The sequence below is a fragment of the Zingiber officinale genome, chromosome 7B, assembly GCF_018446385.1.
Source record: "Zingiber officinale cultivar Zhangliang chromosome 7B, Zo_v1.1, whole genome shotgun sequence".
Classification (NCBI taxonomy): domain Eukaryota; kingdom Viridiplantae; phylum Streptophyta; class Magnoliopsida; order Zingiberales; family Zingiberaceae; genus Zingiber; species Zingiber officinale.
In genome coordinates, this window is record NC_055999.1 from 116,194,469 (window position 1) to 116,219,712 (window position 25,244).

General features: G+C 38.0%; 2 protein-coding genes across 7 annotated transcripts; one reads left to right on the forward strand and one right to left on the reverse strand.

The window, feature by feature from the left end:
* The first annotated feature begins 422 nt into the window (after positions 1-422).
* LOC122007079 (protein-tyrosine sulfotransferase-like) lies at positions 423-21,243 on the forward strand. Of its 3 annotated transcripts, none has more exons than XM_042562846.1 (13): positions 423-693; positions 2,589-2,660; positions 3,992-4,169; positions 4,261-4,332; positions 5,486-5,579; positions 15,858-16,001; positions 16,931-17,035; positions 17,128-17,272; positions 18,088-18,137; positions 18,212-18,277; positions 18,444-18,563; positions 20,653-20,790; positions 20,888-21,243. In XM_042562846.1, the coding sequence occupies exons 2-13, from the start codon at positions 2,594-2,596 to the stop codon at positions 21,023-21,025; spliced, it is 1,317 nt and encodes a 438-aa protein (XP_042418780.1). In that variant the 5' UTR covers positions 423-693; positions 2,589-2,593; the 3' UTR covers positions 21,026-21,243. The 3 variants fall into 3 exon arrangements, with proteins under 3 accessions (XP_042418780.1, XP_042418779.1, XP_042418778.1); XM_042562845.1 differs by having other exon boundaries at positions 425-693; positions 5,291-5,579; positions 18,088-18,131; XM_042562844.1 differs by having other exon boundaries at positions 426-693; positions 5,291-5,579.
* Positions 21,244-21,838: 595 nt separating this feature from the next.
* On the reverse strand, positions 21,839-22,429 carry LOC122004106. Of its 4 annotated transcripts, none has more exons than XM_042559037.1 (2): positions 22,172-22,429; positions 21,839-22,066 (listed from the first exon to the last, which is right to left on the reverse strand). In XM_042559037.1, exons 1-2 carry the CDS (start codon positions 22,393-22,395, stop codon positions 21,913-21,915), a joined length of 378 nt encoding a protein of 125 aa, XP_042414971.1. In that variant the 5' UTR covers positions 22,396-22,429; the 3' UTR covers positions 21,839-21,912. The 4 variants fall into 4 exon arrangements, with proteins under 4 accessions (XP_042414971.1, XP_042414970.1, XP_042414973.1 ...); XM_042559036.1 differs by having other exon boundaries at positions 21,839-22,075; XM_042559039.1 differs by having other exon boundaries at positions 21,839-22,091.
* Positions 22,430-25,244: the final 2,815 nt, after the last annotated feature.

Here is a 25,244-nt window from a genome sequence, read left to right on the forward strand (position 1 = left end):
ACCAAATGTGTTTTCTATTTTCTCAGAAAATGAAAACATAAAATAACATAGAAAATATAAACCAAATGTTCCCTAAGTATTTATGTTTTTTTAATTTGGGAGATAGAGTATTCATTAATGGTAACGTACGAGAGGAAAGAAAAAGAGATTGGAAGGAAAGTGAGGGGATGAATGTTAAGCATATAAAGCTATAAAAATACACTCACCTCCAAAATTAGATATTTATTTGATTGAATTAATATTTTAAATTAAAAATGAGATTGAAAAGGATTGAGAAGGAATATTTAGAAACAGTTATAAAATTGGAAATGCAAAAAAAAAAATCTTTGGATTCACTTCCCATTACTTATCCCCAAATTGAGATATAAGAAATTGGGGAAAGAAGGTTTAAAGCTTACCGATCTCTGCCTTTACCTTTTCACCTTACTTACTCACCCCCCTTCCCTCTCCTTATTTACCCCCTTCCCTCACTTCCTCCCAAACAGGCCCTAATTCTTCGCTGATCGGCGGCGACGAAGCGGCGGCAGTGGCCGAAGCTGCACCGTCCTCCCGCCCCCTCTGGAAAGGAAAACTGAAGAGTTTCTCTTTCCTCTCGCGGTGGGTGGGTGGTGTCTTTCCTGGATTTGCCTTGCGTGGCTTGATCACATTTCTCTCTTCTTCTTCCTTATCGTTTTTCGCTCACGGAAATTGCAGGTATCAGAACGTTTGCCTTTGTTCTTTTTTATAATTTTTTCTGGCTTTGACTCCTCCCATCAGACTGTGGCTGCTTGATTGTTATTGTTCTGATTCTTTATTTTCATGCATCCAAGAAAATCTTGTTGCTAACGTGCTGCATGTTGGAAAAATGTGCATAGAACATGACTACGACTTGTGGCATTAAGACTGGTATAAAATGTAGGAGGGGTTGCGAAGCTATGGCTCGGATTATACTAACCTAAGAGCTTCTTGACCGTGTTTGGGGCGTAGCGTGTCCACGTGAATCAGCCAAAGGTTGTCATAATCCTCTTTTGAATTCGTGACTCCACGTGTCACATGCGTTTGCTTTGTTTTGCATGCCACATGTATTTGCTTCTACACATACCTTGCTTGCATGCATGCCTTGAGGGGACGAAGGGAGAATGCTTAGGAATGGTAACGTGTGTGAGAGTAAAAAGTGTCCCAAAAACTTCATTGACCCAACAAACATGATTCAGTTGGTTTATCCCAGCATAAACTTTGTTTAGCCCTAAACTAATTAAAATATGTCCAAATCGAGCTTAGTTTATGCTTGCTTGACCCTAAACACTACACCTACCAATGCGTCCAACTAAATCTAATTTGACATCAAACCAATCTCCAAAAGCTAAATTATAGATTCAATTCAGTTCAATTAGTAGCCAAATTCAAAATCTAATTACAATAAAAAAAATTAAATAGGATAGAAATTCCATATATACCGCACACAACCTATAGTTGTTTTCCCAAATCTAGCATATCTTACATCCTTTTTCTCAATTCTAACATAAATGGCTACAATTTATGCTAGAATCCAGCATTTGCTAACTTTTTATATATCTGCTGTTAAAACATTGATGTGGTATTTACATGACATCATGCCAACTTAGTAAATGCTGACATGGATGCCAGAATGGATTAATGATGACAGTTGGTGCAGCAAGAAAGATGATGATGCTGTTGCACGTCGACAGTTGATCATCAACCAAAAAGATGATTGCTGCCATTAAATCATAGATTTATGCTAACATGCACTTTAGCATTTTGCTGAGTTGGCATGATGCCATATTAGCATTTTAATACCAGATGGATGGAAAATTAATGGGTGCTAGTTCTTAATATGTCTTGTGGATGTTATGCTAGATTTGAAAAACAAAAAATGAAAAAAAAAATGTGTTAGATTTGAAAAAATTCTAAAAGTTGTGCTACATTAATGTTTAAAGTTACAAGTTACAATATGATAATTTTTCCTTGATTACAGTGCAAGAGTCACAAGATCAATTGACCACAATGTTTAATTGCTTTGGTACGGAGATTAAAATTTTGAGCTTGTACCAGCCATGCTTAATAAAGTTTGTGCTTCCCCCAAAATGATTAATTCAAATGTTTTTTTGTTGTCTAGAAGATTTGTTTAGTTTTTTCCTTTATTTGCACTGTGCATCTTGCAAACAGTATCCCTTTTCTTCATGCCTTCAAAATTTTCTCATTGCATGAGCTTTTGGATTTTAGAGAACTGCATGTGGCAATTTATGTGTCATTAATAACCAGTTGACGTGCACAAATGGTTAACTCAACTTTGCTGTGAGTTAGTTGAAGATCTCTTTGGTTTTCCATTTGTCTAACCACCTGTTCAAATCAACCACCAATTGTGAATCTAAATCCAAGTCTGAAAGTGTATCTGCCGAATGCCAATCAAATACTTCTTATCTGATATATGATTTTGAAATAATAAGTGATTATGCTCAATATCTTTTCTATTTAAAGCAAAAAGCTTTGATGGATATGTCTAACTGTGGTTTCTGTTCTTTCTAGTATGTCTTATCATCCTTGTTTGGATATTCGTTGTTGCTTCATTGATTCATATTCTTCTGCAGGCATCATGACACCAAGATGTAAAGGAATGTCACAAATATTCATATGTGATTTATTGATCTTTATTTATTTAGGTATGGTCGCTTATTACTTTGTACATGATTTATAGACTCAAGTTGCTTTTTCCATACAACATTGATATACTCTTATGTATTGTCTATTTGTCAAGCAATAGATTAGTTTGACTAGGATATTCGTTCTGCTTTCTCCTCTTCATTGTTGTGTTTCCTGAAGTTGAATGGACAGTAAATGTTTTTTTTAGTATTCTAGTTTTTGCAAATTATTCTGGATGTTGCTAGAAACTAAATGTGTACACTTGATCTATATTTGGATTCTTTGAATGAGTTCCATGTGCAAATTTAATCAGATTTATTTCTTTAGTTTTGGAAGAACTTTTCCCTTTTTAAGGAGAGCATCTAGAGATATGGTTGTTCCATTCCTCTCTTCATAGTTATAACAAGTGAATTGGAAATCCAACCAGAGATTATGTGGGCCATCTGTTCATTGGTAGATCTTGACTAGCTAATTGGTCAGATGCCCAATTAATTGGTCTAGTTGCATATTTATCACATCCATTTACATAAAAATCTTTCAAAACCCTCAACAACAACAACAACAACAACCAAGCCTTTATCCCACTAAGTAGTGTCGGTATATGGATCTTCCTATGTTATTGGGCTCAATACCCCATTATATCCTCATCTATATTTAAATGAGTTTTATCCAAAACCCAAAATCTACTTATGAAAAATTATAATTATATATAAACTAATGTAATAAAAATTAATTTACTGGCAAGCGAGGAATAAGTATTGATATAAAAAATAGAACAACCAATTTACAATCATATTTTAAAGAGGATGCTATGGTTTTTATAGGTGTACTTATCATTGGGGTCAGTTAAATTATGGAAAATAATTATGTTTCTACTACAAATTTAATTATGGGAAATCGTCAGTGAACATTTTTTACTTTTCAAATGACAAAATTGACACAGTTTTCCAAAACTGGCCTGGTCTTATGGGTTTGTGAAAACTGGCCGTTCAAATCAATTTTTGTTTTTTTTTTTTACATTTGAATTGTTGACTAATCCAAGCCAAAGAGTTATCAGGTTCCAGTTTTGTCCTGTCCAGCTGACTGTTTGGTCTGGGTTTTATAACTAAGACTTTACCCCCTTTTCTTTTTAAGTGTCTTTTATATACTCTAGAAAGGGCTTATTACACACGTTGCAAATTTTTATTCATGGTTCAATTAATTTATCATGGACAATAGCATACAAATTATCATATTTGATATTGCTTGCACAGATATTTTATTTTAAACCACAAGAGTTTTGACTTTTTGTCTGATAAGCTGTGATGGGCCTCTGCACTGACAACTGATTTGTAATACTCACTTGTGGCAGCATCAACCGTATTAACGGTGTCTTCTAGTGGCGATGGTTATTTGCACTGTGAAAGTATCATGAGAAACTGGGTTGATTCTTCCATTGAAACAAAAGCCCATACAAATGAGCTGATACTAGAGGATTTATTGTTTTTCCTGCATGTTCCAAGAACTGGGGGCCGAACATACTTCCAATGGTGAGTATTTTTGTTCTTGATGTGTATCAAGTCAGATCATATCTTTCTTCAGCTGAGTTGGTTTGCTGGTAATGAAATCAATTACTGACAGCCTTTTGAGAAAGCTTTACACGAGTCCTCAGGAGTGTCCACGTTCCTATGACAAATTACGACTCAATCCAAGGTGATTTCTGGGTTTCATTGGCTATATCATGTTTATATTTTATTCTATATCCGTGACTTGAAGTCTGCAGTAAAAATGTTATTATGATGCTTTTGCCACTGTATGGAACTTGCTGTCCTCTGTTTAATCAGTGAGCCTTATAGTTTGATTTAGAATGGGTACAAGTCTTACTTCTTTGGCCAAAGGAGAAATGAAACTGCATAAAAACTAGGCAGAAAAATTAATCCAGCTTGTGTAAAAGTTATTGCTGTTACAAGTTTCTCCTGAATTAATTTATACTAAAATTTAATTCATTAATTTATATATTTGTTTTCCTTTTTCAACATTCTCAAAGCAAAGTTAGCCAGTAATTGGATGGTAGGCCAAGCATGTATATATCGTGAGTTATTCATTGTGTTATTATCATGTGCAGTAGTGTCTAGCACATTTACATTACAGAAGTTATGACAAACAAATGATAATCATGGAAGAAGTGTTTGTCACCATGTTAGTGCTGCATTAACTGTTATATTGTTTTTTATTAAATTTGATGCAATGAAAAAAAGAGGAAAAACTGAGTAACAAGTGTAAGATGAATTCTTTATTTTACAATTAGATTTTCTGTTTATTTTGAAGTTTCTTTAGAGTTATTCAGTATTCTAGAAGCTATCACCTAGGACAAGGGAAACCGTATCCTTGGTTCAAAATTTTGCTTAAATCCTCGTTGTCTCTTTATCTAATGTCTTACCAAGTTCTTTTATGCTTTACCAAGTATTGATAGCATTAGAATAATAATATGGCTTAGTTGCACGCTGTTTCTTTTGCTAATACATAAGTTTTCTGCGTTAACTAATTGTCTGAGAACATCAGTAATCACTGGAGTAGCACTCGACCTTTGTATAAATAAATAAATAAAACAGATTTATATTATTACTCTTAGGTGATGCTTGACATTTATAAGTTGAATTTGGTGGTCTAGCAAACCAAATTGCAGATTGATGGTTGCCCATGATGACTATAGCTTGCTATCCAAATTACCAAAGCATAAAACGTCAGTTGTAACAATTTTAAGGGATCCGATTAACCGTGTGTTCAGCACATATGAATTCTCTGTCGAAGTTGCAGCTAGATTTCTTGTGCATCCAAATTTAACTTCAGCAACCCAAATGTCTAGACGGATACGCCCAAAATCTCATGGTGTTAGTACACTGGATATCTGGCCATGGAAGTATTTAGTTCCTTGGATGAGGCAGGACTTATTTGCAAGGGTATGCTTTTCTTCTCTGTGCTGCCTACTGTATATTATTTGTTTGTTTATGATCTTCACTTTCTTGTGTTACATTGATTGTCTTCTTTCTTGTTTTTACATGTTTTTTTATTTTCTTTTATATTGAAACGTGCTCTACTCTTATTATCTTATTAAAACACACCTTGATCATTTCTTCGTGCTATACATTCTATTTTATAATTTCCATCCCAAATGTTTCATGGGTTTGATTTCAAAATCAATTTATGCAATGTTTAAAATATGGTTTCCACTATAATGTTACCATAAAAGTAACATAATTGATAAGTAAACACATAATTACAATAAAATACATTATATTTTAGGTTGTAATGAAGAAAACTTAAAAGGTATAAAATATAACAAAATCAAAAATTCATTTCATATAAGCACTTTGCAAAAAATAACAATATATCATAATAATCAACGTCTCATGCTAAAATATCAAAACATGAATAATTAGTGTCATACAACAATCAAGTAAGAGTATAACAATTATGTCTAGTCCTCTTTAGTAGGAGAAAAATTATAAAAGAAGAAATCCTAATCAAATTCTCATCATCGACACTCTCTAGACAGTACCCCTTTAAATCAATGACTTCTTCATCGATCTTGTTGAGGGACCAACTAGCCTAAAGCTCCCCTTTGTCTTAGAAAGCTCATTAGCTCATAATGCATTTGCAACTATATCTCTTGTGAAGCCTCAGGACTACTTGCTCTTTTAAATCTCCATTTATCTATTCTTAAAAACACTTTTCACTGTAAGGGATTTCTTTCCCATTCATTGATTCTTTATTTTTTGCATTAGACTTCAAAATTCTGTGGCGGAGTTTCAAATTTTGATTGAAACGATGTTGTGTTGGTATCATAATGTTGTGTTGGTATCGTTCCGATGTTTTGACGTATGGTGCCAGATCAGAATTGATGGGAGCAGGAATGAGGTGAAAAATAGAAGAGAACACAACTATATACGTAGCTTTGGAATGTGTCCAATCTGAAATGGTACAGGCTAACACAATACAATTTTTATTGAAGTGTTTTGTAGCATGCCAAGGGGCAATGCATGACAGTATGACATGATACTCATTGACATAACTAAGGCAACAACACAACATGATTGACATGCTGAATGATAGATTATTGATTAGTATTGAGTTTTGGTAATTTAGAAGGGGAGCCTTGGCGCAATGGTAAAGCTGTTGCCATGTGACCAAAAGGTCATAGGTTCGAATCCTGGAAACAACCTCTTGCAAAAAGCAGGTAAGGCTGCGTACAATGGATCCTTCCCCGGGGCCTGCATGGCGGGAGTTTCGTTCACTGGGCTGCCCTTTTTTTTTATATATATATATTGAGTTTTGGTAATTTATTGGAATTATACGTTTTGACTGTGTTGCTTGACACAATACAAGGTTTCAAGCAATGATTTGCATTAAATTGGACATAGATTTTTCTTTATCTTCTTTACTAGTCTATTCTTTTTCTTTGTATGAACAAATATTCGTTTAATGATTGACAATTTATGTGCAACAAAAAATATTCAAGATATAAACAATTTGAGTTTGTTAAGGTCACTGTTCAACTTACCCTTTCAAATGCACTCCAATTCCTCTTACACTAAGAGGAGTATAAGGGGAGCTATATGTTAGCTTAAGAATCTTGATAACTGATACGGAGAATAGGAAGAGTGGCCATGAGGGCAAAGAAGGTCAAATTGGCAAGTTGAGTTGTGCTAAAGCTAAGGGAGGTCAATAACCATCTTTCCTGACTAACCCGACTAACCAATCCTCCAAGGCCAAACTGCTACTTTTTCGGGCTGATTCGTCACTTTGGCCGATCCGTCACTCTTCCTGCCTAATCCGCCAATCTTTTTGGTCGATTCGCCACTCTTCCTCGCCAATCCGCCACTCTGACCGATCTACCACTCTTTCTGGCTGATCCGAGTAGATCAGTTTTCCTGACCGAGTCGAATCCTCAAGGTGGTCTACATCCTTTATCAGAGGTGACTCCCTTCGAAAGCAAGGTCCGATTGGACGATGGAGGGGACTTAGTTGTCCTATCAATGGTTCACCGACTCAACACTCCTTTTTGGCGTTTTCTTCTACGGATGACAGAATATTCTATATGCAAGCAGTATATTAGAAGCTTCCACCCTGCCAAACGCAGGGATTGCGAGTCCATTTTGGGAAAGGGTGCATCTTTATGGTCTGCACTTTTTTCGAAACACTTTGAGATTCATGCACAAACAAAAGTAATACTATAAAAGGGGGTTTCCATCTACAGGCGCAGGTATGCGATGCTACACAACTTTACATACTCATAGCTTCATTTACTGTTTATCGCCTTTAACTGGATCATTGAATTGAGCGTCGGAGTGCCTGCGCCGGGGACTCCCTCCCTGGACTAGTTGCAAATGCTCCTTTGGACACACAGGACCGTTCGAAGTCATCTTTTCTAGCTTGGAGTCTTCACATAGTCAACACCAGAGCTACCTACCTAGCACGTCATCTTCCCCACTTTCAGACAGGATCATATTTGGCACGAGAGTCCAGAATCGACCTATCGACGCAAGAGTCTGAGACTTGATCATGAGAGCAAGCTCACTTATAACTTGGCCGAACAGTCCGAGAGTCTGGACATGGGCGCATGAGCAAGCAAGCTTATAACTCGGTCAAGCGGCGCGAGAGTCCAGAATCGGCAAAGTCATAATGGACAACATCCAAGTGGCCCAATTCTAATCACATGCAAAATTTGGTTGGCTGCAATTAAATTTGAATGAGGCAAAAGATTCATTCCATTCGGCACTTTCCAGGTTGGCGTTCGATCGGCAAATCAAAGGACCAAATATTTAACACTGGTCAACTTCACTCGGCAATTGATTGCCAAATCCAATTGATGAATTCCATTCGGCAAATCCAATCAATAGTAACCGATCGACAATTAAATTATGAGTGACAAATTCAATCAGCGTGGTCTCCAAATCCGATCGACAAACACCATTTGGATCGCATGCATCAGACAATGTCTCAGTAAAAGAAAAATTATCATCCAATAGCTTCAATTTGGCAGCTTTAATCTAAAAAAAACCATTTGAAGGTTTTGAATCGTTCGGCAAATCCAATTGGCCGCAATGGACGAACTCAAGAACCAAAATCCGATCGGCTTCCATTCATTCACAATTATGCCAATCAAATTCTAGGGCCAAAGCTGCTTGGCAGTATTAAATGGTCACTCACTCAAATGCGAATGAAAGGAACGTCCGATCGGCAAAGACTTGGCAAATTCAAGATAGAGTCCAATTTATATAGTCTATAAGTATTCTAAAGGGCCACTTGGCTGGTATTCCTCAATCGTCAACTCCGATCGATCGTTAAATTGGTAACTCCAACTCAGTCATCCTAGACTCTCGGACCGTTCGACCGAGTTATAAATGAGCTTGCTTTCACGACCAAATCCCAAATTCTCGGACCGTTCGACCTAGTTATAAGTGAGCTTTCTATCACGACTAAGTCCCAAACTCTCTCGCTGATCAGCCGAGTTATAAGTAAGCGTGCTCTCATGACCAAGTCTTAGACTCTCGGACCGTTCGACCGAGTTATAAGTGAGCTTTCTCTCACGACCAAGTCCAGACTCTCGGATCGTATGGTCGAGTTGTAAGTGAGCGTGTTCTCATGATCGAGTCCTAGACTCTCGGACCGTTCAGCCGAGTTATAAGTGGGCTTGCTCTCACAATCAAGTCCCACACTCTCAGACTGTTTATAAGTGAATTTGCTCTTGCGCTCAAGTCTCAGACTATCTGAACTTCGTTACCTTGTGAGATGGCGACGCTCACCTTTCTTATTCATTTAGTTCATGGTTATGGTGAATAGTGGTCTCAACGTGCCCTATGGAGGCCTATGACTCAGTTTGCCTGGGACGACAAGTTATTCTCATGTCGTGATTTGGAGTGGTTTGAGGCCCGCCCCACTCTACCCAATTGCGACGAAGTCGGGTGTTCTATAAGTGGTCGGTTGGGTCAGTCGCTTGAGGGCGGGGGTCAGAGGATCATATTCGCCTTTGGGAACTATGTCAAGAAGAGTGAGGCCGGTCCATGACTGGCTAATGCGGGTTTTGGAGAACCATGGATCTTGACCAAGTCCCAGACTCTCGCATCGATTGGTCGAGTTATAAGTGAGTGTGCTCTCACGACCAAGTCTCATACTCTCGCGCCACTTGGCCGAGTTATAAGCTTGCTTGCTCACGCGCCCATGTCTAGACTCTCGGACTGTTCGGTCGAGTTATAAGTGAGCTTGCTCTCATGACCAAGTCTCAGACTCTTGCGTCGATCGACCGAGTTATAAGTGAGTGTGCTCTAAGCTCCAGACTCTTGTGTTGATAGACCGAGTTATAAGTGTGTTTGCTTACGCACCCATGTCCGACTCTCGGATCGTTCGACCGAGTTATAAGTGAGCTTGCTCTCACGACCAAGTCCCAGACTCTCGGACCGTTTGACCAAGTTATAAGTGAGCTTGCTCGCATGCCCAAGTCACAGACTTGGACCGTTCGGTTGAGTTATAAGTAAGCTTGCTCTCATGACCAAGTCCCAAACTCTTGCGCCGATTGGTCGAGTTATAAGTGAGCGTGCTCTCACGACCAAGTCCTAGACTCTCGGACCGTTCGACCGAGTTATAAGTGAGCGTGCTCTTATGGTCAAGTCATTCGGTCGAGTTATAAGTGAGCTTGCTTTCACGCCCAAGTCACAGACTCGGACCGTTCAGACGAGTTATAAGTAAGCTTGCTCTCATGACCAAGTTCTAGACTCTCGCGTCGATCAACCGAGTTATAAGTGAGCGTGCTTTCACGACAAAGTCCTAGGTTCGTCCGAGTTATAAGTGAGCTTGCTCTCACGACCAAGCCCCACACTCTTGGACTGTTCGATTGAATTATAAGTGAGCTTGCTCTCACAATCAAGTCTCAAACTCTCGCGTCGATTGGTCGAGTTATAAGTGAGTGTGCTCTTACGACCAAATCCCAGACTCTCAAACCATTTGGGCAAGTAATAAGTGAGAGGGCTCCAAGTCCCAGACTTTCGCGTCGATCGATCGAGTTATAAATGAGTGTGCTCTCATGACTAAGTCCTAGACTCTCGGACCGTTCGACCGAGTTATAAGTGAGTTTGCTCTCACGACCAAGTTCCAGACTTGGATCGTTTGACTGAGTTATAAGTGAGCTTGCTCTCACGCCCAAGTCCCAGAGTCTCGGACTGTTCGACCGAGTTGTAAGTGAGTTTGTTCTTACGACCAAGTCCCAGATTCTCGTGTCAATCGGCTGAGTTATAAGTGAGCGTGCTCTCACGATCAAGTCCCAGACTCTTGTGTCACTCGGTTGAGTAATAAGCGTACTTGCTTACGCGCCTATGTCCCAGACTCTTGGATCGTTGAGGTATAAGTGAGCATGCTTTCACGACCAAATCCCAGACTCTCAGATTGCTCTCACGACCAAGTCCTAGACTCTCGTGTCGTTCGCCGAATTATAAGCATGCTTGCTCACGCACCCAAGTCTTAGACTCTCAGATTGTTCAGTCGAGTTATAAGTGAGCTTGCTTTTACGCCCAAGTCCCAGACTCTCGGATCGTTCGACTGAGTTATCAGTGAGCTTGCTCTCACAGCTAAGTCTCAGATTCTTGCGCCAATCGGTCGAGTTATAAGTGAGCACGTTCTCATGACCAAGTCCAGACTCTTGTGTGCCGAGTTATAAGCGTGCTTGCTCACACGCCCATGTCCTAGACTCTCGGACCGTTCGGTCGAGTTATAAATGAGCTTGCTCTCACGACCAAGTCCCAGACTCTCGTGCCACTCGGTCGAGTTATAAGCGTGCTTGCTCATGTGTCTATGCCCCAAACTAATGTCGCTCGATCGAGTTATAAGCGTGTCTGCTCACGCACCCAACTCCAGACTCTTGTGTCGTTCGACTGAGTTATAAGCATGCCTACTCACGTGTCTGCTCACGTGCCCAGAAAATCTAGACTCTTGGTCCTTGGCTGCTCACTCGGCATGACTCGGTTGCTCACTCGGCACGACTCGGCCGCTCGCTCAGCACTATTCAGCTGCTCGCTCGACACTACTCGGCCGCTCGCTCGGCACGATTCAGCCGCTCCCTCGGCACGATTCAGTCTCTCCCTCGGCACAACTCAACCTCTCGCTTGGCACCACTCAGCCGCTCGCTCGGCAACACTCGGCGATCGACATTTTCAAACTCAAGTTCCAATCACAAAGCTTCCGATCAACAACTTTCAAATTCCAATTTAACTTAGCAGTTGGAAAAAATCCACTTGACAGGCTATTTCAATTAGCATCTCAAATTAACCAATCGACAATTCTCAAGCAAAGCCGATCGACAACTTCAAACAGAAACACCCATGCGGCTGCAATCTGTAAAACTACAAATCCCAAGTGGCAAAATCCACTCGACTTCAATTGGGATCTAGTGGTCAAACCGATCGGCATTTCACTAGTCCAATTGGTTAACACAATCTGACAGCTTCAATTGGTTCAGTAGTCGAGTGAAAAAGTCCCCCAATTAAGAAATACCTATCAGCAACACCATAAATCTTCCATTTAGAAGCTTCTCATCCAATCATAGGGTTATGCAATTAATTCCAAATGACAGCTTCACTGAGCATTCAGCATTTCCAATGAAAATTCCAAATCAAACTCTAGATTGGTAAAAGCCATAGGCAAGTTCCATGCCAATTTGAAATAGGAAAGTTCGATCGGCTTCATTCGACAATTCAAATGGAAAATTTTCCATTCAGTTGCAAAAAGACCACATCTGATCGGCTTCCATTGAAACAATTTCCAATCAGCTTCGGGTGACACAATCCACTGAGTAATCCCAAAACAGCAGATCGGCATGATCCAACCACAAATGAAGGGGTCCAACTCAACCTTGGCCCTGTAGTGGGAATGCAATTCAACCTTGTGAGGGGTTTAATCCAGTCTGTCAGACTCGTGCCTCCTTCGACTAGACTTGAAGGGGAAACTTGTGATACGGAGAATAAGAAGAGCAGCCACAAGGGCAAAGAAGGTCAAATCGGTAGGTTGAGTTGTGCTAAAGTCAAGGGAGGTCAATGACCATCTTTCCCTACTGACCCAACTAGCCGATTCGCCAAGGCCGAACCACTACTTTTCCTCGCCGATCCGCCACTCTTCTCGGTCGATCTGAGCCAATCAGTCTTCTTGGCTGAGTTGAGTCCTCGGTGTACATCCTTTATTAGAGCCGACTCCCTCCGAAAGCAAAGTCCGATCGGACGATGGAGGGGACTTAGCTGGCCTATCATCACAGCATATTAATGGTTCATCAGCTCAACATTCCTTCTTGGCGTTTTGTGCTATGGATGACAGAGAATATTCTATATGCAAGCTGTACATTAGAAGCTTCTACCCTGCCAAACACAGGGGTTGCGGGTCCATTTTAGGAAAGGTGTTAGAGCATCTTTATGGTCTGCCATTTTTTTTTGGAAACACTTTAAGATTCATGTATAGACAAACAATAACACTATAAAAGAGAGTCTCCATCTACAAGCACAGGTATGCGACGTTACACAACTTTACATACTCATGGCCACTTTATTCATCGCCTTCAACCAGATTACTGGCTTGAGCGTCGGAGTGCCTGCGCCGAGACCCCCAAACTGGCACGGTTACTAATACTCCTTTAGACACGCAGGACCGTTCGAAGTCATCTTTTCTAGCTTGGAGTCTTGCATAGTCAACACCAGAGCCACCTACCCGCCGTGCTATCTTCTCCGCTTTTAGACAAGATCAATAACCATCATTACAAGTGGTCAATACCCAATCCACACATTGAACACCAATGTTCTATCATATTAAGGGGTCAACAATATTAGTAGAATCTACAATTTATTCAAATGACTGTGTTATTCGATGATACCCGAGCTGAAATCTTCATTTTTCTTATATTTTTTGATTCAAAACTAATTGCTTTCCAAAGAGTTCGGATGCATCATTCTATGCCAACAATTCCACACTATCATATTATCTTTAAATGGTAGAATTGGGAAAGAAATGCCCCTATAGAAGTACAAGTGAGTATATTATTCATGATAGAAAATCATAAGGATTGCAATTTCTTTTCTTTCATTGCAAACTTTTATAAATGCCCAAGCAAAGTTGAGGATCATGTTCTCTTCGGATAAGCGAATACAATGCTCTAAAAGTTTATTAAAGGTATGAGTGTAGACAAAATGACCTTTTGAAGAATGCAGAGTTTTTCTTACAGACTTGTGAATCCCATTATTAAATATACAAAGGGGAAATTAGATAATGCTCTTAATATTATTGTTTATTACCTCAATCCCTTTTCCTATTATAAAGACTATGGAGAGACATACTAATGTGGATTATATACTCATTTGTGTAGAGAATTTCTTTCCTTACCCTACCATCTAAGCTAATGCGATGTGTGGAATTGAAGGCATATGAAGAGTCAACCAACCTTTTTGAAAGGCAATTAGCTATGAGAGAAAGTTCAAACAATAATGAAAATTTTAGCCCTTGTCTTAGTAAATTAGTATTGTTATTTTGAATACATTTCAAATTCTACTAATATTGTCTATTACTTAAATTGATAACACAATGGTGTTTATTGTTTTGATCATGTACTCTTCATTCCTAAAAAATGACAATGAGGATTCTTAACCTAACATGTAGTTCCTTTGGGTGTGACACAAATAGGAGTGCATTTGAAAAGATAAGTTGAACAATGACCTTGACAACCTCAAATTGTCTATATGGGAATATTTTTGTTGGATATAAATTATTTACCAGTAGATGGTTATTTAATCTAACATGTTTCCTCCAAATGGGACGCGCAACCACGTGATGTTGGGCTTTAGGGCCACTCGCCGTAAGCGTTTCCTGATTTACCTTGGCAGCCGGTGGGAAACTTCCGTGAGGCTAGGCTAGTCACCTCATGTTCAGTGTTACTTGGTTCATCATATACAAAGAAAAGGAATAAATTAATTGTAAAGACGATGAATGATGTCCAATTTAATGCCAATTTAAAGAATTACAAAATGAGAAGGAAAGACTCCCGCTGGAGTCAAAAAGTCATAGAGAATGGATGAATGGAGATTTAAAAGAGGATTAAACTATTTGTGAATGAAGATGAATTAGTTCCTAGACCAGGCCTGGGATTTAGTTGTAGAAGCCTTATAAGCTAATGAGATTTTTCAAGGAAGGGGGAGCTCTAGTTTACTAGTCCCTCAACAAGTGGAGAAATTAATGAAAAAACAATTGATCCTGAGGAAGAAAGTGAGAGTGATGTTGATGAAAAATTTAATGACTTTTACAAGAGTGGACTAGACTTGACTTTGATGAATTTATTTGATTATACCATAACACTAGTTGTCCATATTTTAATACGCTAATTATAAACTTGGTTGTTATGACATATTGTTTTTCATTTTCTTTCAATGTGTCTATATGGATCTATGAATTTTATATTTTATTGTCTTTTATACTTTTTTGTTTTCTCATTGCAATATGATATATGATGTGGTTTGGTGTTGTTACATATTTATTTATCAATTATGATTTGACTTGTTTACTCGATTGTAAATTTGTTTTGATTATTTAGTACACTTTGTTAGATATGTATGTTAGCAATTTTTATTGAGAATGCATATCTAATTTAATTTAATAGTTTTCTAATGTGACCACGGACCACCTAGGCTCCCCCTATCGCCTGAGTGCTAGGTAGTGGTCTGTTCACCTGCTGCTTAAGCTGTCTTTTTAAACCTTGCCTCTAATTGTTGGGTATGCTTTGATATCCAATTGGATATGATTGATTATTCAACCTTTAAAGTTATGGAGATAGCATCTAGTAAAACACCTCATCTCTCTTTCACATCTTTCTCCCGCCTGTACATATTTATTGAATCCTTTGATCTTTTGACTTGCCCTACATTTTCACCATGTTGTCTTTATCAGTCATAATCCTATTAAATGCTATAACCTGAGACATCTTTATTGATATGGAAAAACAGTAAAAACAGTCGGTCAGTGGAGAAAATTCAAATTGGCCATCAAGGCCTAGACCTGATAGTTACATTAAAGGTTGTTGTTTCACCAATGGCATTGAAAAATCATGAATCTGCCAGATAATAATTGAATTACTAATTAGCTTTATGGAAGTTTTGCTTTCTCATTCTTTTTTGTTTGATATATTTATCTCACCACTTTATTCTCAATGTTTTGTGCAGAGGCATGCTAGAGAACTTGGAAGATTTAGAAAGACTGAAGAGATGAGTAACCCATATGACGTGGAAGAGATGGCCATGCCCTTACAAGAGTTCATTAATGACCCAATAGCTCATGAGATCATTCACAACGGAGCAACTTTTCAGGTGCTATAGTACATTGTTGCTGGTGGCATTATGATATTTAGTTATGATTCTTTCGTTGTTTACTTGAGTTAATACTGAATGTCTAAAAGCCAACAATATCTGTCTGCCCATGCAAAATTAATGCTCATGTGCTGTTTCTTTATTCTTAACAGATTACAAGTTTAAATATTAATTCACACTATTAAATTGGCTTTGACATGAAGGTTCCTATGCCCAGCCAAACAAACATACAAAAAAAGAGGGGATATGCTGGTGCATTTGATGTTTGGCTGAACTCTTTCATTGTTTCTTGTGTTAACAGTGAATGCTTCATGGCTAACACAACTAAAAAGGCCAACACGGGTATTTTTACTTGTGAAAAATGTGTTCTCATGTTCATTTTCTTCATACCATCTACTGACCCAAATAAGTTGGTCATAGGCTTGTAATGACGATCGAGAACGATGATCATTACCTTTATTTTTAAATAATATTTTTTTACTCATTTAGTTTGTGTTTTTCAGTTGTCTTTGGACATTTTGTAAACAATCAAAGGAAAAAATAACTCCATAATAGTTACCCTCTTCAGTATCTACATTCAGTGGCAGTTCTCCACGCACCCCCCTGCCCCCTGCCCCCTTCTTTGTATTGGCATCAGTAACATTCAATGTAAATATCATTTGTGTTTCAACAGTCCTATGACTATGAAGGTGCTTTGGCGATCTCATCCTACTTTTATCCTGTGATGTAGTTTCCACTTTTTATTGCTTAAGTACTTCTTCATGCTGTGTTTATTCTCATTTTGTTAATCGATTGTGCTCCATATTTCTCTATAAGGTTACTTTTGTGGCCACTTCCAGTTCCCAAGCAAATTACTTCCATGAGACTTATCGCATGACTGTACGAGTAATATGGAGCATATCTGTTAATACTGCAATTTCTTATGACAGGTAGCAGGATTAACAAACAACTCATATTTAGAAGAATCACATGATGTCCGCAATTGTGTTAGGAAGCACCCTGAATTTGGCCATTATGTTCTTGAGGTCGCAAAGGTGCATTTTGGAAAGGACTGATGCCATTGTCTTACAACTGCTGCATATCAATATTTGTTTTAACTAGTAATTACAGCGTTCTAATGGTACAGCATAGGTTGGATCATATGTTATATGTTGGTCTTACTGAAGAGCACAAGAAGTCTGCTAATCTGTTCGCTGAATTGGTTGGAGCACAAGTTATTTCCCAGTCTGAAGCCTTGAGCTCTACTGAGCAGGAAACAACCAACAAAACTGGTACATTATCGAATTAATTCATGCTGTTACATGCAGAATCAGACAATCATGTTTACCTACGCACCTGCTTAAATTTGATGTATATTATAGATTAGTGTTATTATTTGTGAGAATAAGTAACACTCAGAGAGAATCTGAATTTTGAAATTCCAAAATAACTACTAATAGGGCCAATTATGTTCAATTCTCTCTCTAGCTAAATAATACCCACATATTTAGTTAAATGCCATGGACTATTGGCTAAAAACTATTTACTAGAAAGTGAAAATAATAATCATAAATGAAGGATCAGTTTGACATTTTTCCTAAGATGGAAAAACACAAACTGTTTACTGCTTTTCTCAAAATACCCTTGGCCTAGTTGCTATGCTTTCGACAACCAAGTCAACTGCCCTTTTATTAATCTCCTCGATTCCAACTTCTTCGACAATGGTAATGTTTGGCTCTCCCTTGCTTGTTGTCCTTTCCCTCGACATCACTAACAGAGTTGTTGCCGCAGAGTACCTGGTTCATCCCCAACCTTTTCAGCCTTAGGAAACAGATCCTAAAATCAACAAGCAAAATATTGCATGTAAATAGTTGGAAACTTGTAGCAACAATAAGGATCAACGGGGATGAATAAATTCCATTTCAACTCACCCCAGATTAAGTTTTGAGGCATGACAGAAATGAAAGCTTAGATTGTAGATCCTGTTGAATAATTTCTTATTAGTATGCTATTGACTCAGTTGTAAGATCTTGCATATCATGCTAAAGTGGGCCTGAAAATTAATGAAAATTGTGGAGCATCTCTTATGTAGATATCTTCTCTGCAGAACCTAGCTTTTCTTCTTCAGATTCTGCTGATGGACTAAACCAGGTCGAGGTAGTTCAAAATAGAATTATTTTATGCATATTATTCTGTCAATAATGTGCTAAACTGCTCTGCATTTATGATAGGATATTGCTGGCTATCCAAAGAAAACCGAGGTTCCTTCACCACATGATGAACCAGGAAGAGAAAATGTATTACCTCTTAATATGTAATTTAACTAATTAGTTCTCATTCTTTTATTGTTCATTTATGAATTTAAAACCTATTGTTATATTGTTCTAGTAAATAGTATCCTCTAATTCTTCTTGGAATGCATTCTATATTCTTCTAAATCAAGCATTTCTTCGCCATTTATAGATGACAGTTGGAAAATTGATGGAGGCATATGAAAAATGCAGTTCCAATTTACGGAAATCTCAATCAACCCGACGCACAATGTCTCTGAAAAAGATTTCCCCTGTGAATTTTTCAAAGAAGGTATATGACAAGAGATAGTAGGAAGTCATGAAATAGAATAGTATGTTTCTTTAACTTCTTTTTTAATCTTATTATTTGTTGCACTTTCTGGGTGAGTTAACAAATTTTTTTATAAATTTGATGAAAATTATTGGTTTAGTTAAACTTGTTTCACCTCCTTTACCTCTTATTTACTTAACCTTGTGACATCTAGTTATTATGTCAGAAATAAGCTTAGTGGGATGAAGGTAAATCTGTGTGCTTCTGCCAATGAACCTAACAGCATAGTGGGCCTCGACAAGAGCTGGAATAGTTTTTAGCAGCTGGGATTGATGAAACCAGAAGGGTTGGAGTCTCTTTTATAGGCCTAACAATAGCTTGGTCTTCTGATACTAGGTGTAAACTAAATTTGGTTTGCAAAAAAGAGTAAAAATTAAAACTAGAATATGATTCACAATAATTTTTAAAACCAATTATTTAAAATAATCCATTATCATTTGCATCATGTTCTTCTGCCAAGGAGAATAGTTTTGCTGCCATCTCTTGGGTTGTGCTTTCCAAATGTACAAAGCAGTTGCATTGCCATCTTTGTTCTGACCTTCCAAGTACAACATTTCTTCATTATATCTTTATTGGTTGTCCCTTCCAATGAGAGGAATTGTTATATCTTTTGTCTGTGCTATGGTCTCTGATCCTGTCTGAGTCTCCAAGGAATCAAATTTCTTTATCATCTTCTTCTTGAGGCATCTCTTCCAACTAATAGGAATTGCCCCATGGTATATGCCAATTAATCAATCAAGGAATGCTGTTAAATTTAATTGGCCATCAGATATAGGTAGTTTGTTTCCTAATTTATGCCTAATTCTATGTTCGTGATTATTAGGGTATATGACATAGTTTGCCCAACTCAGCTGACCAACTATGTCTTGATTGAGTTGGATTAGAATTGAGAAGATCCAATCAATTTAAAGCAATTTCTTGACACATCTTTGACACGATGACGAGTGGCTGCACTGCTGTTAGTAGAGACGCAAGCACAGTGCTGATGGAAACATAAGTAGTTGGAGTTACAAGTGGTTGCTGCTCTGCATGACATGATGACAAGTGCACAGGAGGGAGGGAGGGAGGGGGGTGAGTGGTGTGAAGGCAAGCAGTGTGGGAATTACGATAGGGAGAAAATGGACTTACAACAATAACCAAGTCTTATCCTACTAGGTGGGGTCGGGTATATGGATTCTTGTATATCATTGAATTTTATCCCCCTATTATATCATCATTTATATTTAAATAAATTTTATCTTGTTGTTGTAAAACCTATTAAAATATGGGCAAGGGATTAAAAAAACCTATTAATAGGTATTAGATTAATAAAAAGAAGCAACTAGTATACATTTCAGATTAATATTAGGGGAGATAGGATAAAAATTTGTTTGAATGATTAATTTATTTAATGGATTAAAATATGATTTGAGGATGTTATTTAGGGGTTGTAAGAAATACTAATTAAATGTAGAAATTTAATGGATTAAAAAGTTAAACAAAAGTAATTACAATTTTATAGGAATTATGCTAACCAAGTCCATTGTTGATGGTGCCACAATGAATTTATTGGACCGGTTTACTTAATTTATCAATTATTGTTTGAATCAGCTCTGTAAAGTAGAGCATGGTGATACAATGGTGCTTAGAAACCTGGTTTCAGAAGCTTCTTTTCCTAATTTCGCAAAGTTCTACTCTGGGTATCCTAAGTTCAATGTAGGTTTTGTTGATGCATTTTTAAGCAACATTGACATGCTAATTAGGATGGTAGCCACGTTCCAACACGAAGATCCATCTCCACACTGGAGTGATGAAGTCCAAGAGAAATTTTCTTTTACTTTAATCGCCTTTTCTTATTAGACTGTCTGAACATTAACTATTTCTGAAATTCCAAGTTACTTCATATCTCGAGATAACTTCACTATATCGGAGGGTGGTTGTCTCAGAAAGTTATTCATCAGATTGTATACATGTTTGGTTTTCTTCTTGCTTTTGGCTAATTCTTCACTCCAGTTTAAGGATGGGATTAAAGTTCCTCTGAGCTAAACATGCAAGGAAATTGTATTTTCAGGCACGCCGTTCTGTTCCTGCTTCGATTCTTGATCAAATACAATATCTGAACAGTCTTGATGTGGAACTTTACAAACATGCTCAAGATATATTCAGGCGGCAGGAGAAACATGTGATGCAAAATGATGACAACCAAGAGGTTAGTCTGTCGCATTAAACTTGTAGTTCAATATTTGATGTCAAAATCTATATTCGAAAGCAAATGCTTTGTATGCTAAAGTATCTTTTGTTTGCAGGAACTGCAGACATCAGGATGTGGCAGCTTATTTAGTTGCTCGGCATGGAAGATTTTATCGATCATTGCATTTCTTGCTGTTATTGTTCTTGTGATACTAGTAACTAAACGCGGGAGAGCGGGTAAATTGAAGATGTGATTCGAAGAACTGAAAGTGGATAATTTTGTTTGTATGATTGGAGAATGTTTTGACAAAAAAAAATAATGGCATGTCCTACTGGTGTTGTGTTCCGGTCCACTTGAATCGACTTGGCCAATTGTACTATGTTGATTATATTGATCAACCCACTTGGACCGTCTCCTATGGCAGTTGTGTAAAAAGAAGATTCATGCAATTAGAGTTTCATGTTTTCTTAATTTAATTTTTGAAGAATATTTTATTTATTTATTTTGATATTTTGATTTTTTTTTTATCTTACAATGAACTATGTCACTCAGTAAAAGCAAAAATATTCAATTTCACGGAAATTTTTGGCCTTGGGAAGTGTAGGTAGGTCTTCACGAATGATTTAGCGTCTAGGGTGGTAAATAAGTCAAGCTTTGGAGGATTGAAATTTGTTTTATTTTTTATGAGTTTGAGTTTAGTTTAAATTTGATTTAAACTTGATTTATTTAGATGTTATCAAGTTTACAATTCAAGTTTAGTTTGAATTTGATTCATTTGAATATTATCGAATTCTCAATTCAAATTTTTTTTGATTATTTTAAATTTTTATTTATTTAATTGATTATTAAATTTAATAATTTAAATTTGTTTGTTTATTTTATTTTATTTTTATTTATTTAATATGTTCATAAAATTTTTATTAATAAACATACAAAAAATTATACATGAATATTATTTATAAAATTAAATATATATATATATATATATAAACTTATTTATTTAGTTTAATAAGTTATTTAAACTTATTGCATATTCTAGTTAGTTTGATTCATAAAAAACCGTCGATTAGTATGTTTTTAACTAAAAAAAAATTATGAAAAATTGTTTTCGACAAATTAAATACATACTTTTCTCAAGGATTATTCCTGAGAATCTTTTAGTGAATCTTTCTGGCCTTCAGATATGAAATATATCAGCAAGAAACAGAATGGGACAACAAAATAAGCTGCTATCTTCAAGAACTCCTCTGTCTCCTTTGAGATTGCTCCAATGCGAGACCAATCTCCACTGTACCTGGTTCCACTTCCATAGAAAACATCTGTAATTTCTACTTGGAAAAGAAGCACGATTGATCGCTAGCTAATGAGCACACAAAATTAAAGGAGTTGAGTTACGTACCCTGCGTCAAGGAAGCCCAGTCCAAAGGCAGCGACGGCCGGCCTTGCGAGGGTGGAAGCGGCGGCGCTGAGAGAGAAGGCACTGGTGGTGTTCTCCTCTGCTTTGGTGCCGCCGCCTTCTGCCTCTTCTTTCTTTGCCCGTGTCGCCGGAAACTGCCTGGCGGCTCTCTTCCATGGCAGGGCAGGAGGAACGAGACAAGAGGGAAAGCTCGTCGACGATGCCATCGAAGAGGGGACAGCAATTCACAGCTCAGCGGTGGATAAGGGAAAGCACACTATTATTATTTATTTATTTATTTATATATATATATTTTTAACCTTGACAGAAAATGGAAAAGGCATCCAATTTAATTTTTGTTAAATATCAAAATAATACTTCATCTGTGATTTTCAATAGAAGCTACCTCTTTATACATCTCATAACTATTTTAGCATTTCCTCTTCATATGTGAGAAATATCCTTCGTCTAGTCAATTTCTTGATTTATCTTTTTATAAATCATTGTAGAGCTAGTGTGGAGTGGCCGATGTTAGAATATGACTATTTGTTAAATCATAACTATTTTAGTTTAACGGGACTCTATGTGATGATAAACGGACAGATGGATTCTCACGTTCAAATTAGAATGTTAAGTGAGAATCAGGGAGGAGGCTCCTAGTAGAGATATTTTGATGTTCAAGTTAGAATGGTAGTTGGATGAAATGGATAAGATGAATAATATAACAGTAATGTGAATGCGCTTATGTGCATGCATATTTGGCCAACAAAAAGGACCCATTTTTATATCCCTTCTCATAACCTCCACAATAACGAGGCATCAGAGAATGTCTGATGTTATAATATACCGAGTAGTGGAGGATGTACGACAACCCTCCCCTAAGCAGAGGAAGATTCTATTGCATGTATCTGTCAGAGTAGCGAAATATTTCCTGGTAAGTAATAATTATTCTCTGACAGGTCATTGTGATTCTGTGACAATTTTGTCTCATAGAGAGAGAGTCCAAGTGACTTGGAGTCGATCGGATTTATTAGGGAGTCGTGCCCATGAGAAGTGGGAAGTTGATCCCCATAGATCCGGCTAGCTCTGGGGTTGATCAGGTTTATGTTGGAAGTCTTACTCATGGAAGAGGGGAGCTGAGCCCCGTAGGTCCGACCGGCTTTGTGACCGATCAGGTTTATGCCGGGAGTTTTACCCATGAGAAGTGGGAAGCTGAGCCCCATATGTCTGACAGGCTCTGAGGCCGATTGGGTTAATGTTGGGAGTCTAGTTCATGAGAAGTGGGAACTAAACCCTGTAGGTCCAACCGACTGTGGGGCCGATTGGGTTTATGCTGGGTGTCTTGCCCATGAGAAATGGAGAGCAGAGTCCCATAGGTCCGACCGACTCTGGGGCCGATTAGGTTTATGCTGAGAGTCTTGCCTATGAGAAGTGGGGAGCTGAGCCTTGTAGGTCCGACCGACACTGGGGCCAATCGAGTTTATGCTGGGAGTCTTGCCCATTAAAACTGGAGAGTTGAGCCCGGTTAAAAGTGGTCTGTTTGGCTATCTCCACCTTGACTTTGATTGTCACCTCACCTTGACTTTAACTATCGTCATTCCATCTTGACTTTGACTATCATCCCACCTTGACTTCATTGCCACATTGTCTTACTATTGACCCCCACATTACCTTTGGGATCCTTCACCATGTGCTGCATCAAAGGCCAATCGAGTTCACCTCCCACTTCTTCTTTACGATGCTACTATAGAGGATCACCAACCCAGCACCGATTGCAATCCCACCAGCGCCGCAACCATCAGCAGCCATGAGTTGTCCCTGTTGTTCAACTACTCCGGCGAAGCCTCACTGATTGTCAAATTCGACAGCAAAGACATGATCAACTTAAAAGAGAATCATTCAATACGCTAAAATAAAATTATGACCTATTAATTATTATTATTTCATTTTCTACACTGTCAATTGACAGAATCTTATAATATTTTCTTTGTTTATTACTTTATCAATTGACGGAGTATTAAAATGTATTTATAAATTATTTATTTATGATAAACCATAGCAATCAATAATTTTATTGTTTCATCCTTCATCATTTCTGTCCAATTTTGTCTCTTTCATGGTGTCAGAGCCAAAGCCCTTCTTCCTTAGGGCACTCTCGAAGACACTCCTCGGAGTCTTTTCCATTAGTTTCTTCAAATTCTATAGATCTCGCACATGAATAGCTGGAATTATGGATTTCTTGGAATGACTCAAACTTTGCTGTTGCAACGCCTTTCTTCTTCCACATGTTATCACCATCGTCGCTCAAAAGAGGAGGCCAGTGGCTGCTGACCTCCCCTTCCCTCAACCTTCTCCACCAATCGTGTCATCATCATTGCCGCTTGAAAGAGGAGGCCTTGACACCTTCCCTCTTTCTCTCCATCGGTCCCAATATTTATTTTCTTACCTGCTAAGTCATCCCCTCTCTCTCTCTCTCTCTCTCTCTCTCTCTCTTTTTTTAAAATCCTCATTGTTGTTTGTTTCCTTACTCTTGTTCTTTTTTTTGTTTTCTCCCTTTTATTTTTTTTTCCTTTATTAATCTTCTTCTAAATCCCTCATTATTTTTTTTCTCTTTTCTTTCTTTTCTAGCAAGCCTAAAGAAATGAACAAAGCCTTCACCCTAACGGGTCAAGATGGAAGTCTCATTGTCTGCGAGATGAAAGCGAGAGGAATTTAGAGCGGTCATGGAGTGCGAACCACCTACAACCCTATCAGGTCGATTAGTAAGTGCAAAATTGAATTTATGAAATTTGTAAAAATATCCGTTGCATGAATACAGGGGAATTTGAAAGAAATCTCTAAAATACTCAAGGCTCACATGATGAGTGGCCGTGTTATAAGTAGGCATGTCCTCACGCCAAGTGTCAAAGGCTCACGTGCCCGAGTGAGTGACAGTGTTATATGTGAGCCTAGCTAGGCACGCTCAGTGCCAGAGACTCCTGTGCGGAGCGGCCAGGTTTAAACTCAAGGCTCACGTTCCGAGCGGCCGTGTTATAGGTGGGCATACCCCCACGCCAAGTGTTAAAGACTCACGCAC